The 16185-nt window shown below is 51.6% G+C and overlaps 1 protein-coding gene and 1 long non-coding RNA gene across 2 annotated transcripts in view; both read left to right on the top strand.

The window, feature by feature from the left end:
- Nucleotides 1-733: 733 nt before the first annotated feature.
- LOC134434019 (uncharacterized) lies at nucleotides 734-5568 on the top strand. The gene is made up of 3 exons (XR_010031792.1): nucleotides 734-874; nucleotides 4036-4088; nucleotides 5509-5568. It is a non-coding gene; the product is annotated as an uncharacterized LOC134434019 (long non-coding RNA).
- Nucleotides 5569-9990: 4422 nt separating this feature from the next.
- LOC134434022 (transcription activator BRG1-like) overlaps nucleotides 9991-16185 on the top strand; it is a 48252-nt gene continuing 42057 nt past the window's right edge. The window contains 8 exon segments of the mRNA XM_063182716.1: nucleotides 9991-9994; nucleotides 10074-10372; nucleotides 10374-10449; nucleotides 11875-11973; nucleotides 12604-12844; nucleotides 14048-14174; nucleotides 15095-15268; nucleotides 16147-16185. The exon segment at nucleotides 16147-16185 is cut by the window's right edge and continues 135 nt beyond it. Of these exon segments, the coding sequence (XP_063038786.1) occupies nucleotides 9991-9994; nucleotides 10074-10372; nucleotides 10374-10449; nucleotides 11875-11973; nucleotides 12604-12844; nucleotides 14048-14174; nucleotides 15095-15268; nucleotides 16147-16185 (1059 nt within the window).

The following is a 16185-nucleotide window of genomic DNA, read 5'->3' as shown; positions in this document are numbered from 1 at the left end:
TGGATTGGGACCCCCAAAATTCTGAGATCGCCCTGGATCGGGACCCCCAAAATCCCTGGGACCCCCCAAATTTCGGGATCCCCCTTGAATGGGACCCCCAAAATCCCTGGGACCCCCCAAATTTCGGGATCCCCCTGGACTGGGACCCCCCAGATCCCCCAAATCCCTGGGAACCCCCAAATTTCGGGATCCCCCTGGACTGGGAACCCCAAAATCCCCCAAAATCTCTGGGACCCCCCCCCCCCCCCCAAAATTGGGGGATCCCCTCCCCCTTTTCCGCCCCTCCCCCACCGGAGCCCGGCTTCTCTCCCGCCCTCCCCCCCGCCGCAGTGCCGCGCGCTCTGCGCATGCGCGCCTCCGCAAGCCCCGCCTCTCCCCGCTCCAATCCCCGCCTTCTCAGTGGCAGCGGAGGGAGGACGCCGCGCTGATTGGCTGGCTGGATGAGTGACTGACAGCTCAGTCAGGCAGGGGACGGGGGGGAATCGGCCGAGCTCGCCTCCCATTGGCTGCCGCACAGTGTGTGGGCGTGGCCTGCCCTTCCACCCTCCTTCTTTTTACTGTAGGGGGGCAGCGCGCCGCGTTCCCATTGGCTGCTCCTGCTGTGGGCGGGGCCCCAGGAGCCGCGCGCGCGTCCCTCCGCTCGCCTCTCATTGGCCGCGCCGGCGCCGGCTCGCCGCGCCATTGGCTGAGCGCGCGCGGTGGGCGGGGCGGCGGCGTGGGGCGGGACGCGCAGGCGCGGGCCCGGCGCTCCCTAAGGCGGCGGCGGCGGCTCCGGCGGCTCCTTTGTTCCCCCTGCCGGCACCGGGCTCCGGATCGCGTCGGGATCGGGCCGGGATGAGCCTCGGGAACGGCTCCGGGAAAGGCTCCGGCTCCGGTAAGGCCGGCTGAGGGGGGGTGAGGGGTGGATACGGCGGCCCGCGAGGGTCACGGGCCCTTTGTTCGGCACCGGCGGCGCCCTCAGCGCGGGGCCTTGGGGTTCTTCTCCCCCTCACCAGAGCGAGACCCCCTCGGCCTCCTCAGGATCGATCCCCTCATAGGATCCCCCCAAAGCCCTTTCAGAATTGATGCCCTCTCATAGGTTCCCCCCTTAACCCCGTCAAGATCGATCCCCCCTCATAGGATATTCCCTCATAGGAACCTTCCTCAGTCCCTAAAGATCGATCCCCCCTCATAGGATACTCTCTCATAGGAACCTTCCTCAGTCCCTAAAGATCGATCCCCCCTCATAGGATACTCCTCGTAGGAACCTTCCTCAGCCCCTAAAGATCGATTCTCTCTCAGAGGATCCCCTCAAAGGTTCCCCTCAGAGGATCCCCCCTCAACCCCTCAGGACTGATTTCCCCTCAGAGGATTTGCTCATAGGATCCTCCCTCAGAAGATGCCCTCAAAGGTTCCCCTCATAGGATCCCCTCTCAGGATGGATGCCCTCAATAGAATCTCCCCTCACGGAATTCCCTCAGAGGATCCCCCCTCAGCCACCTCAGAATTGGTCTCCTCTCAAAGATTCCCCTCAGAGGATCCCCCCTCAAAGGTTCCCTTCATAGGATGCCCCCTCAGAGGATCCCCTCAAAAGTTCCCCTCAGAAAATCCCCCTCAGTCCTCTCAGGACTGATCCCCCCCTCAGCCTTCCCAGCATTTATCCCCCCTCAGAGGATCCCCCCTCATGGAATCCCCTCAAATTTCCCCCTCAACCCCTCAAGATTGATCCCCCCTCAGAGAATCCCCTCAGGATGGGTCCCCTCATGGGATCCCCCCTTATAGGATTCCCTGACAGGATTCCCCATCAATCCCCCCTCATGGGATGCCCTCATAGGATTCCCTCAGAGGATCCCCCCTCATCAGAACCTCCCTCAGCCCTCTCAGGATTGATCTCCCCGCAAAGATTCCCCTCAGAGGATCCTCCATAAGGATTGATCCCCCCAAAAGTTTCCCTCAGAAAATCCCCCCTCAACCCCCTCAGGATCATTTCCCTCCTCAATCCCCCCTCAGAGGATCCCCTCAAAGGTTCCCCTCAGAAAATCCCCCCTCAGCCTCCTCAGGATTGATCCCCCCTCATGGGATCCCCTCTGATAGGATCCCCCCTCATCAGAACCTCCCTCAGGCCCCTCAGGATCAATCCCCCCTCAGAGGATCCTCCATCTTGGGATCCCCCCTCATGGAATCTCCTCAGAGGTTTCTCCCTCAACACCTCAGGATCAATCTCCCCTCAGAGGATCCCTTCAAAAGTTCCTCTCAGAAAATCCCCTCTCAGCCTCCTCAGGATCAATCCGCCCTCATGGAATCCCCTCATAGGATCCCCCCTCATGGAACGCCCTCAGGATCAATCGCCCCTCAGAGGATCCTCCATCATGGGATCCCCTCAGAAAATCTCCCCTCAGCCTCCTCAGGATTGATCCCCTCTCATGGAATCCCCTCAGGATCCCCCCTCAATCCCCCCTAAGAAGATCCCCTCAAAGGTTCCCTCAGAGGATCCTCCCTCAGGCCCCTCAGGATTGATTCCCCCTCAGAGGATCCTCCATCATGGGATCCCCCCTCAGCCCCTTCAGGATTTATTTCCCCTCGGAAGATCCTCCCAAAGGTTCCCCTCAGAAAATCCCCCCTCAGCCCCCCCAGGATTGATCCCCTCATGGGATCCCCTCATAGGATCCCCCCTCATGGAATGCCCTCAGGATTAATCGCCCCTCAGAGGATCCTCCATCTTGGGATCCCCCCTCATGGAATCCCCTCAGAGGATTCTCCCTCAACCCTCCAGGACCGATTCCCCCTCATGGAATCCCCTCATGGGATCCCCCTTCAGAGGATCTCCCCTCATCAGAACCTCCCTCAGCCCCCTCAGGATCAATCCCCCCTCAGAGGATCCTCCATCTTGGGATCCCCCCTCATGGAATCCCCTCTTGGAATCCCCCCTCAGAGGATTCTCCCTCAACCCTCCAGGATCCCCCCTCATCAGAACCTCCCTCAGGCCCCTCAGGATTGATCCCTCCTTAGAGGATCCTCCATCATGGGATTCCCCCTCATGGAATCCTCTCAGAGATTTCTCCCTCAACACCTCAGGATTAATCCCCCCTCAGAGAATCCCCTCAAAGATTCCCCTCAGAAAATCCCCCCTCAGTCCCCTCAGGATTGATCCCCCCTCTTGGAATCCCCTCAGGATCAATCCGCCCTCAGAGGATCCTCCATCTTGGGATCCCCCCTCATGGAATCCCCTCAGATCAATCCCCCCTCAGAGGATCCTCCATCTTGGGATCCCCTCACGAAATCCCCCCTCAGCCCCCTCAGGATCAGTCTCCCCATCCTAAATCCCCCATTTCCCCCCTTTTTATCCCCCTATGTCCTCCCAAATCTGCTTTTCCCACACTCCCTAAATTAAATTCCCTTTTTTCTCCCTCCTTTTCCTCCATATCCCAAAATCCTCACACAAATTTCCCTTTTTACCCCAAAATATTCCAGGATTTTTTCTGGTTGTGTCCTTCCTGAGGACACTGAACCCCCCTTGGGCCCCCCCCCCCAAACTGAGACCCTTCCTAAAAAATTATATTTTTGGGAATCCCATTTAAAAATCCCAATTATGGTTTTGGGAATCCCATTTAAAAATCCCAATTATATTTTTGGGAATCCCATTTAAAAATCCCAATTATATTTTTGGGAATTCCATTTAAAAATCCCAGTTAAAGTTTTGGGAATCCCATTTAAAAATCCCAATTATATTTTTGGGAATCCCATTTAAAAATCCCAATTATGGTTTTGGGAATCCCATTTAAAAATCCCAATTATATTTTTGGGAATCCCATTTAAAAATCCCAATTATATTTTTGGGAATCCCATTTAAAAATCCCAATTATATTTTTGGGAATCCCATTTAAAAATCCCAGTTATATTTTTGGGAATCCTCTTTGGAAATTCCCCCCAAAATCCCCCAAATTTGCCTCATCCATGAGGAAATTCCCATTTTTTAGGAATTTTCTGCTTTGCTAATGCTGTTGGATAATGAAATTCCCTAATTAATTCCTAATTAATTCTCCTTTTTTTCCCCAGCTTGATGTTAGGAGCTCGTCCCTGTGAGGCATCGAGGACTACCATGCCCTTAGGTAGGTGATTTCATGCATTAAATTAAATCAAATTAAATTAATTTAATTGAATAAAAAAGAGGAGGCATGGAGAAAATTTCAAATAATTAAATTTAAATTATTAAATTAAAATGAAATAATTCTTATTAAATGAAAAATGAAATTAAAAAGAGGAAGAAAGGAGAAAATTTTAAAAAATTGAATTTGAATTGTTTAATAAAAATAAATAATTTTAATTAAATAAAAAGATTAAATTAAAAAAAGGAGGAATGGAAAAACTTCAGATAATTAAATCTTATGTATAGAATTTAAAATGAAATAATTTTAATTAAATAAGGATCTAAATGAAATGAAAAAGAGGAACAGAGGAGAAAATTTCAAATAATTAAATTTTAATTATTTTAATTGAAATGAAATAATTTTAATTAAAAAATCAATGAAAAAGAGGAGGAATTGTGTAATAAATAAAGAAAAATTAAATTAATAAAATTTGAATTATTTAAATAATTAAATTTTAATTATTTTATTGAAATGAAATTATTTTAAATTTTAATTGTTTAATTTTCATTAAATCTTTATTTTTAATTACTAGATTTTTAAATTATTATTTAATTCCTCCTGCCTGAGGAGCACAAACTGTGGAGAGTTCCTTGCTCATTCCTTGACCACGAATTGGGAAGGACAGTTCCCACCTGATGCTCCCTCAGTTCCAGAATTATTAGTCATTATTTATCAACTATTAATTATTATTAATTAATAATTGCTCCCATAATTAATCACACTTCCCATTCCAGGTGCCTATTTCCAGCCCCTGATGTGAGATGGCCACCCCGGAGCCCCCCTGGGCGGGACCCCCCATCAATCCTCAGTCCCAAAATAATTAGTCATTAATTATTATGAGCTATTAATTAATAAACATGAATTATTGCCATAATTAACCCATATTTTCCCATTCCAGGTGCCATTCCCAGCCCCTGATGTGACATGGCCACCCTGGAGCCCCCCCCTGGGCGGGACCCCCTGGCTCTCCCTTCAATCCCAGAGTTATTAGTTATTAATTATTATTAATTATTAATCATTAATAATTAGTCATTAATCATTAATTATTCCCGTATTTCCCGGTTCCAGGTGCCGTTCCAGCCCCTGATGTGACATGGCCACCCCGGAGCCCCCCTGGGCGGGACCCCCTGGCTCTCCCTCAATCCCAGAATTATTAATCATTAATTTTTAATTATTAATCATTAATTATTCCGTGTTTCCCCGTTCCAGGTGCCGTTCCAGCCCCTGATGTGACATGGCCACCCCGGAGCCCCCCCTGGGCGGGACCCCCTGGCTCTCCCTCAATCCCAGCGTTATTAATTATTATTAATTAATAATTAATAATTATAAACATTAATAATTAGTCATTAATCAGTATTATTCCTGTATTTCCCCGTTCCAGGTGCCGTTCCCAGCCCCTGATGTGACATGGCCACCCCGGAGCCCCCCCTGGGCGGGACCCCCTGGCTCTCCCTCAATCCCAGCGTTATTAATTATTATTAATTAATAATTATTAAACATTAATAATTAGTTATTAATCATTAATTATTCCCGTGTTTCCCTGTTCCAGGTGCCGTTCCCAGCCCCTGATGTGACATGGCCACCCCGGAGCCCCCCTGGGCGGGACCCCCTGGCTCTCCCTCAATCCCAGAGTTATTAGTTATTAATTATTATTAATTATTAATCATTAATCATTGATTATTCCCATATTTCCCCGTTCCAGGTGCCGTTCCCAGCCCCTGATGTGACATGGCCACCCCGGAGCCCCCCCTGGGCGGGATCCCCCGGCTCTCCCTCAATCCAGAGTTATTAGTTATTAATTATTATTAATTATTAATCATTAATCATTAATTATTGCCGTATTTCCGGTTCCAGGTGCCGTTCCCAGCCCCTGATGTGACATGGCCACCCCGGAGCCCCCCCCTGGGCGGGACCCCCCGGCCCGGCCCCTCCCCCGGGCCCGGCCCCTCCCCCAGCTCCATGCTGGGCCCCTCCCCGGCCCCTCCCCGGCTCCGCCCACTCGGGCACTACTCGGGCACGCGCTGCCGGCGCCGGGCTAACGCGCCGGACACCATCCACCCCCTGCACAAGGTGAGTCGGGACGCCAAAATCCCACAGTCCCACAATTCCAGACCTCAACATGCCAGAATTTCAGGATTCCAGAATTCCAGACCTCAACATTCCAGAATTCAGGATTCTAGAATTCCAGACCTCAACATTCCAGAATTTCAGTTTTCTAGAATTCCAGAGCTCAAATTCCGGAATTCCAGGATGCCAGACCCTGAACTCACAGAATGCCTGAATCCCAGACCTCAGAATCCCAGAATCCACAAATCCAGAATCTCAGACCTCAGAATCCAACAATTCCAGACCTCAAAAATTCCAGAATCTCAGAATCTCAGACCTCAGAGTTCCAGAATCCCAGACCTCAGAATTCCAGAATCCAGACTCCAGAATTCCAGAATCCCAGACCTCAGAATCCTACAATTCCAAACCTCAGAGTCCCAGAATTCCAGAGTTCCAGACCTCAGAATTCCAGACCTCAAAATCCCAGAATCCCAGACCTCAGAATTCCAGACCTCAAAATCCAGAATCCCAGACCTCAGAATTCCAGAATCCCACAAATCCAGACCCCAGAATTCCAGAATCCCAAACCTCAAAATCTCAGAATTCCAGATCTCAGAATTCCAGAGTTCCAGACCTCAGATTTTCCAGAATCCCAAACCTCAAATCCCAGAATTCCAACCTCAGAATTCCAGAATCCCAGACCTCAAAATTTCAGGATTCCAGAATCCAGACCTCAAAATTTCAGGGTTCCAGAATCCCAGAATTCAGACCTCAGAATTCCAGAATCTCAGACCTCAAAAATTCAGACCTCAGAATCCCAGAATCCCAGAATTCCAGACCTCAAAATCCCAGAATTCCAGACCTCAAAATCCCAGAATTCCACATTTCCAGATCTTCACAAACATTCAGGTTTGGGATTGATGGTTTTGGACCATCCATGGTGAGAATCCCAGAATTCCAGAATCAAAGGAGGTGAAGAAGAAGATGGAGAAGAAGGAGGAGAGGAAGGTGGAGAAGAGAAGAAGAAAATGATTAAATCTGCTGAAATCTGATTTTTGGGATATAATTCTGTGGGTTGGAACAGAATTTTTTCCAGGAATTCTCTGATTTTTTTGGGGATATAATTCTGTGGGTTTAGAACAGATTTTTTCCAGGAATTCTCTGATTTTTTTTGTGATATATTCTGTGGTTGGAACAGAATTTTTTTCCAGGAATTCTCTGATTTTTTTGGGATATAATTCTGTGGGTTGGGAACAGAATTTTTCCAGGAATTCTCTGATTTTTGGGATATAAGTCTGTGGGTTTGGGGGGATTCGGAGCAGAACTTTTTTCCGGGATTTCCCTGATTTTTGGGATATAATTCCGTGGCTTGGGGGGAATTTGGAGCAGAATTTTTTCCGGGATTTCCCTGATCTTTGGGAATTTTTTTGCAGCCCCTGGACGCGATGCACGAGAAGGGGATGGCGGAGGATCCTCGCTACGGCAGATGAAGGGGATGGGGATGCGCCCGGGGGGGCACGCGGGGATGGGACCCCCCCCAGCCCCATGGTTCAGCATTCCCAAGGTTGGATCCTGGGAAAATCGTGGAAAAAGGCTTGGGAAAATTCTGGGAAAATCCTTGGGTTTTGGGAGGTTTTCAGCATTCCCAAATTCGGGATTGTGGGAAGGGAGAAGGGGAGGAAACGTGTCCAGATCTTGGATTCTGGAGGTTTTCAGCATTCCCAAAATTGGGATCGTGGTGAGGGGGAGCAGTATCCAAATCCTGGAAAAATCCTGGGGAAATCCATGGAAAATCCTGGGAAAATCCTTGGGTTTGGGAGGTTTTCAGCATTTCCAAAATTAGGATTGTGGTGGGAGGGGATGGTGACCAAATCCTGGGAAAATTCTGGGAAAATACTTGGATTTTTGGAGGTTTTCAGCATTCCCAAAATTGGGATTGTGGGAAGGGAGGAAGGGGAGGAAACGTGTCCAAATCTTGGATTTTGGGAGGTTTTCAGCATTCCCAAAATTGGGATCATGGTGAGGGGGAGCAGTATCCAAATCCTTGGAAAATCCTGGGAAAATCCTTGGAAAATCCTGGGAAAATCTTTGGATTTTGGGAGGTTTTTCAGCATTCCCAAAATTGGGATCGTGGTGAGGGGGAGCAGTGTCCAAATCCTTGGAAAATCCTAGGAAAATCCTTGGATTTTGGGAGGTTTCAGCATTCCCAAAATTAGGATTGTGTGGGAGGGGATGGTGACCAAATCCTGGGAAAATTTTTGGGAAAATCCTGGAAAATTTTTGGGAAAATCCTGGGAAAATCCTTGGAAAAAATCCTTGGGAAATCCATGGGAAAATCCATGGGAAAATCATTGGGGAAATCCTGGGAAAATCCTTGGGAAAATCATTGGGAAAATCCTTGGGAAAATCCTTGGATTTTGGAGGTTTTCAGCATTCCAAAATTGGAATCCCAAAGGTTGGGACCAGCGTCCCACATCCTGGATTTGGATTTTGGGAGGGGATTTCTTGCTCTTTGTTCCTGCCTCAGAGATTTGGGAGTGGATTTCCAATTCCAGCTGTTTCAAGGATGGGTTGGGAATGGGATTTTCCAATTCCAAATTCCTCAAGGATGGATTGGGAACGGGATTTCCAATTCCAAATGCTTCAGGGATAAATTGGAAATGGGATTTCCATTTCCAACTGCCTCAGGGATGAATTGGGAGTGAAATTTCCCATCCCAAATGCCTCAAGGATGGGTTGGGAATGGGATTTCCTATTCCAAATGTTTCAGGGATAAATTGGGAATGGGATTTTCTATTCCAACTAGCTCAAGGATGAATTGGGGGTGGAATTTCTGTTCCAAATGCTTCAGGGATGAGTTGGGAATGGGATTTACCACCCCAAATTCCTCAGGGATGGATTGGGAATGGATTTCCCATCCCAAATTGCTCAGGGATGGGTTGGGAATGGGATTTCTCATCCAAATTCCTCAGGGATGGGTTGGGAATGGGATTTCCCACCCCAAATTCCTCAGGGATGGGTTGGGAATGGGATTTCCCATTCCAAATTCCTCAGGAATGGGTTGGGAATGGGATTTCCCACCCCAAATTCCTCAGGGATGGATTTGGGAGCAGATTTCTTTTTCTAAATCTTCAAAGATGGATTGGCAATGGGATTTCTCTTCCAAATGCTCAAGGATGGATTGGGAATGAATTTCTATTCCAACTGCATCAGGGTTGGATTAGGAGTGAGATTCCCGTTCCAAACGCTTCGAGGATGGGTTGGAATGGGATTTCCATTCAAATGCCTCAAGGATGGATTGGGATTGAAATTCCCGTCCCAGCTGCCTCAGGGATGGGTTGGGAATGGGATTTCCATTCCAAATGCCTCAAGGATGGATTTGGGAATGAATTTCTATTCCAGCTGCCTCAGGGATGGGTTGGGAATGGGATTTCTATTCAGCTGCCTCAGGATGGGTTGGGAATGGGATTTCCCACTCCAAATTCCTCAGGATGGTTGGGAATGGGATTTGCAATCCCAGCAGCCTCGGGATGGATTGGAATGGGATTTGCAATCCCAGCTGCCTCGGGATGGATTCAACATCTCCCACCCGTTTCTCTGTGTCCCTCAGGTTACCCCTCCCCTCTGGGCGGCTCCGAGCACGCCTCCAGCCCCGTGCCCTCCAACGCCCTCCGGCAGCTCCGAGGGCTCAGGGATGGATTGGGAATGGGATTTCCCATCCCAAATTCCTCAGGGATGGGTTGGGAATGGGATTTCCCATCCCAAATTGCTCAGGGATGGATTTGGAATGGGATTTGCAATTCCAGCTGCCTCGGGGATGGGTTTGGAATGGGATTTGCAATCCCAGCTGCCTCGGGGATGGATTCAACATCTCCCCACCCGTTTCTCTGTGTCCCTCAGGTTACCCCTCCCCTCTGGGCGGCTCCGAGCACGCCTCCAGCCCCGTGCCCTCCAACGGCCCCTCGGGCAGCTCCGCCGGCGGCTCCGGCGCCGCCCTGGACGGTTCGGGTTCCGACTCGCCCGCCCTGGGCCGGGGCCCTTCGCCCTTCAACGCCGCCCAGCTGCACCAGCTGCGGGCGCAGATCATGGCCTACAAGCTGCTGGCGCGGGGGCAGCCCCTCCCCGAGCACCTGCAGGTGGCCGTGCAGGGCAAGCGGCCGCTGCCGGGGATGCAGCCGCAGATCCCGGCTCTACCTCCGCCCCGCCGGGGCCGCGCAGGGCCCGGGGCAAGCGCCCGGAGCGGGGCCGGCGCCGCCCGGCTACTCCAGACCTCACGGTGAGGAGGGGGTTTGGGGTCATGGGGTGACGGGGAGGGGGTTTGGGGTGATGGGGAGGGGGTGTGGGGTGATGGGGAGGGGGTTTGGGGTGATGGGGTGATGGGAAGGGGGTTTGGGGTGACGGGGAGGGGGTTTGGGGTGACGGGGAGGGGGTTTGGGGTCATGGGGTGATGGGGAGGGGGTTTGGGGTGATGGGGAGGGGGTTTGGGGTGATGGGGAGGGGGTGTGGGGTAATGGGGAGGGGGTTTGGGGTCATGGGGTGATGGGAAGGGGGTTTGGGGTGATGGGGAGGGGGTGTGGGGTGACGGGGAGGGGGTTTGGGGTGACGGGGAGGGGGTTTGGGGTCATGGGGTGATGGGGAGGGGGTTTGGGGTGACGGGGAGGGGGTTTGGGGTGATGGGGAGGGGGTTTGGGGTAATGGGGAGGGGGTTTGGGGTGATGGGGAGGGGGTTTGGGGTAACGGGGAGGGGGTTTGGGGTGATGGGGAGGGGGTTTGGGGTAACGGGGAGGGGGTTTGGGGTGATGGGGAGGGGGTTTGGGGTGACGGGGAGGGGTTTGGGGTAACGGGGAGGGGGTTTGGGGTGATGGGGAGGGGGTGTGGGGTAATGGGGAGGGGGGTGTGGGGTAACGGGGAGGGGGTTTGGGGTGATGGGGAGGGGGTTTGGGGTCATGGGGAGGGGGTTTGGGGTCATGGGGTGATGGGGAGGGGGTTTGGGGTCATGGGGAGGGGGTTTGGGGTGATGGGGAGGGGGTTTGGGGTGATGGGGAGGGGGGTTTGGGGTGATGGGGAGGGGGTTTGGGGTCATGGGGAGGGGGTTTGGGGTCATGGGGTGACGGGGAGGGGGTTTGGGGTAATGGGGAGGGGGTTTGGGGCAGTTTGTCCTTGTTCTGTCCTTGGGTTTGTGGGGAGTTTGTCCCATTTTATCCTGGGATTTGTGGGGAGTTTGTCCCATTCTGTCCTGGGATATGTGGGAAGTTTTTCCCATTTTATCCTGGGATTTGTGGGGAGTTTGTCCCATTCTGTCCTGGGATATGTGGGAAGTTTTTCCCATTTTATCCTGGGATCTGTGGGGAGTTTGCCCTTGTTCTGTTCTGGGATATGTGGGGAACTCATCCCTTTTCATCCTGGGATCTGTGGGGAGTTTGTCCCGTTCCATCCTGGGATATGTGAGGAACTGAATCCCTTTCCATCCTGGAATTTGTGGGGAGTTTGTCCCGTTCTGTCCTGGGATTTGTGGGGAGTTTGTCCCATTCTGTCCTGGGATCTGTGGGGAGTTTGTCCCGTTCCATCTGGGATCTGTGGGGAGTTTGTCCTTGTTCTGTCCTGAGGGATCTTCGGGGAGTTTTGTCCCTTTTTTTCCCATTTTTTCCCTTTTTTTTCCCCTTTTTTTCCCATTTTTTCCCTAATTTTTGGCCATTTTCAGGAATAGGAGGGCCCAACATGCCCCCTCCTGGACCCTCAGGAGTTCCCCCAGGAATGCCAGGACAGCCCCCAGGGGGACCCCCCAAACCCTGGCCCGAAGGTAAGACCCAAAATTCACCAAATTCCACCCAAAATTCACCAAATTCCACCCAAATTTCACCAAATTCCTGAAAATTCACCCCAAATTCCTGCGAATTCACCCCAAATTTCTGCGAATTCACCCCAAATTTCTCAGCTCTGGGAGGGTGAGGATGGAAAAAAAATTCCTGGTTAAAATCTTGGGATTGGGGCTGGAATTTTGGACAAATTCATCCACAAGTCAGAAACTCCGAATTTGTGCAACTCCCCTTAAATCCTCCCATAATAATTTGATTTTTTGGGGGGAATTTAACATGGATTTCCTCATAATTTTGGGTGATTTTTTTTTTGGTTCTTTAGGGTTGATTTCCTCATAATTTTGGGCGATTTTTTTTTGTTATTTAGGGTTGATTTCCTCATAATTTTGGGTGATTTTTTTGGTTCTTTAGGGTTGATTTCCTCATAATTTTGGGTGATTTTTTTTTTGCTTCTTTAGGGTTGATTTCCTCATAATTTTGGGTGATTTTATTTGGTTCTTTAGGGTCAATTTCCACATAACCAAATAGAAATTTTGGGTGAAATTTTGGGTGAAATTTTGGACTAATTTCTCACCAAAAAATTCGATTTTTTAATGAAATTTTCCTCTCCTCAGGCCCGCTGTCGGCGGCGGCCCCGGGCGGGGCCCCCCAGAAGCTGCTGCCGCCCCCCCCCGCCGGCCGCCCGTCCCCGGTGCCCCCCGCGGTGCCGCCGGCGTCGCCCGGGCCCCCCCCGCCCTCGCCGGGGCAGCCGGCGCCGCCGGCGCTGCCCATGCACGCCAAGCAGAACCGCATCACCCCCATCCAGAAACCGCGCGGCCTCGACCCCGTGGAGATCCTGCAGGAGAGGGAGTACAGGTATGGAGGGCTGGGGTGGGGTGGCAGGAGAACTTCTGGAAGCTTCCACGCCCTCCTCTTCTTCGTTTCTTCCTTTTTACCTTTTTCGTGAGATCTTCTGGAACCTTCCATGTCCTCCTCTTCTTCGTTTCTCCCTTTTTACCTTTTTCGTGAGATCTTCTGGAACCTTCCATGTCCTCCTCTTCTTCGTTTCTTCCTTTTTTTCCTTCTTCGTGAGACCTTCTGGAACCTTCCATGTCCTCCTCTTGTTCATTTCTCTCTCTTTTTCATGAGATGTTCGGGAGCTTTCCTCCTCCTCCTCCTTCTTCTCCTTCTCCTTCTCCTTCTCCTTCTCCTTCTCCTTCTCCTTCTCCTTCTCCTTCTCCTTCTCCTTCTCCTTCTCCTCCTTCTTCTTCTCCTCCATCTTCTCCTCCTCCTTCTCCTCCATCTTCTCCTCCATCTTCTCCTCCATCTTCTTCTCCTCCTTCTCCTCCTTCTCCTCCTTCTCCTCCTTCTCCTCCTTCTCCTCCTCCTCCTTCTCCTTCTTTTCCTCCTTCTTCTCCTCTTCTTCTTTTCTCTCTTTCTTTCTTCAGGAGATCTTCTGGAGTTTTCCATCACCTCCTCTTCTCCATTTCTCTCTTCCTGAGACCTTCTGGACCTTTTCTCCTCCTCTTCTTCATTTCTCTCCTTCTTTCTTCATGAGACCTTCTGGAACCTTCCATGTCCTCCTCTTGTTCATTTCTCTCTCTTTTTCATGAGATGTTCTGGAGCTTTCCTTCTCCTTCTCCTCCTTCTCCTTCTTCTTCTCCTCCTTCTCCTCCTTCTCCTTCTCCTCCTTCTTCTCCTCTTCTTCATTTCTCTCCTTCTTTCTTCATGAGACCTTCTGGGCCTTTCCTCCTCCTCTTCTTCATTTCTCTCCTTCTTTCTTCATGAGATCTTCTGGAGCTTTCCATCACCTCCTCTTCTTCATTTCTTTCTTCTTCATGAGACCTTCTGGGCCTTTCCTCCTCCCATCCTTTTTTTCCTTCTTCCTCTTCCTCCTCCTCTCCTTTCCTCCTTCTCCCCCTTCACCTCCTCCTCATTTTTCTTCTCCATCCCATCCCAACTCATCCCAAAATTCTGGAGGTGACTTCCCACCACTCCCACCCTCTTCCAAACGGGAATTACGAGCTGAACTCATCCCAAATCCATCCTCCTCCTCTTCCTCCTCCTCCTCCTCTGCAGGCTCCAAGCCCGCATCGCCCACCGCATCCAGGAGCTGGAGAACCTGCCCGGCTCCTTGGCCGGAGACCTGAGGACCAAAGCCACCATCGAGCTCAAGGCCCTGAGGCTGCTCAACTTCCAGCGCCAGGTGAGGGATGGGTGTGGGAGAAGGAACCTTGAGGTGGCCCCCCAAAAAAAATCCAGGAGTTGGGAGTGGTGGTGGCTCCCAAAAAATCCAGGAGTTGGGAGTGGTGGTGGCTCCCAAAAAATCCAGGAGTTGGGAGTGGTGGTGGCTCCCAAAAAATCCAGGATTTATCCAGGAGTTGGGAGTGGTGGTGGCTCCCAAAAAATCCAGGATTTGGGAGCAGGAACCTTGGGGTGGTGGCTCCCAAAAAATCCAGGATTTGGGAGCAGGAACCTTGTGGTAGATCCCAAAAAAACCCCAGAATCTGGGAGTGGTGGTGGCTCCCAAAAAATCAAAAATCCAGGATTTGGGAGCAGGAACGTTGTGGTGGTGGCTCCCAAAAAACCCAGATTTTGGAGCAGGAACGTTGTGGTGGCTCCAAAAAATGAGGATTTGGGACCAGGAACCTTGTGGTGGCCCCCCATAACGACCTCCTGGACGTTCTCTTGGTGCCCCAGCTGTGCCAGGAGCACTGGGAACACCAAAATTCGGGAGCAGGAGCATTGTGGTGGCCTCTAGAAAACCCACAGGGAATATAGGACCAGGAACCTTGTGGTGGCCCCCATAACGACCTCCTGGATGTTCTCTTGGTGCTCCAGCTGTGCCAGGAGCACTGGGAACACCAAAATTCGGGAGCAGGAGCATTGTGGTGGCCTCTAGAAAACCCACAGGGAATATAGGACCAGGAACCTTGTGGTGGCCCCCCATAACGACCTCCTGGATGTTCTCTTGGTGCTCCAGCTGTGCCAGGAGCACTGGGAACACCAAAATTTGGGAGCAGGGGCATTGTGGTGGCCCCCCAAAAAACCTACAGGGAATTTAGGACCAGGAAACCTTGTGGTGGCCCCCATAACGACCTCCTGGACGTTCTCTTGGGGTTCCAGCTGCGCCAGGAGGTGGTGGTGTGCATGCGGCGCGACACGGCGCTGGAGACGGCGCTCAACGCCAAGGCCTACAAGCGCAGCAAGCGGCAGTCGCTGCGCGAGGCCCGCATCACCGAGAAGCTGGAGAAGCAGCAGAAGATCGAGCAGGAGAGGAAGCGCCGCCAGAAGCACCAGGTCGGGGCTTTCTTCGGGTGGTCTGGGGTGGGAAATTCCAGGGAATTTCAGGAATTTCAGGGAATTTCAGGATTTCAGGGAATTTCAGGAACTTTGGGGGTTGGGAGAGGTGGGCTCTGGGTGGGTGGTGGTTGGAGAAGCAGCAGAAGATCGAGCAGGAGAGGAAGCGCCGCCAGAAGCACCAGGTCGGGGGGGTCCGGGTGGGAAATTCTCCTGACCACCAGAACCCTCTCCTGACCACCAGAACCCTCTCCTGACCATCACAACCCTCTCCTGACCATCAGAACCTTCTCCTGACCATCACAACCCTCTCCTGACCATCACAACCCTCTCCTGACCATCACAACCCTCTCCTGACCACCAGAACCCTCTCCTGACCATCACAACCCTCTCCTGACCATCAGAACCCTCTCCTGACCATCACAACCTTCTACTGACCATTGAGACCTTCTGCTGACCATCACAACCCTCTCCTGACCATCACAACCTTCTACTGACCATTGAGACCTTCTGCTGACCATCAGAACCCTCTCCTGACCATCACAACCCTCTCCTGACCATCAGAACCTTCTGCTGACCATCACAACCCTCTCCTGACCATCACAACCCTCTCCTGACCCACCAGAACCTTCTCCTGGCCATCACAACCTTCTCCTGACCATCACAACCTCTCCTGACCCACCAGAACCTTCTCCTGGCCATCACAACCCTCTCCTGACCATCACGACCCTCTCCTGACCATCACAACCCTCTCCTGACCCACCAGAACCTCCAACCCCCACCTCTCTCCTCCGTCCCACCCCTCCATCTCCCCCATCCCACCTTCTCCTGCCATCCCCACCGCGTTGACCTCCGCGCGTCCTCCTGGTCCTCCACAGGAGTACCTCAACAGCATCCTGCAGCACGCCAAGGACTTC

The sequence above is a fragment of the Melospiza melodia genome, unplaced genomic scaffold (assembly GCF_035770615.1).
Source record: "Melospiza melodia melodia isolate bMelMel2 unplaced genomic scaffold, bMelMel2.pri scaffold_299, whole genome shotgun sequence".
Taxonomy (NCBI): Eukaryota; Metazoa; Chordata; class Aves; order Passeriformes; family Passerellidae; genus Melospiza; species Melospiza melodia.
Note: the sequence above shows the minus strand (reverse complement) of the source record. Positions and strands in the feature narration are given on the sequence as shown.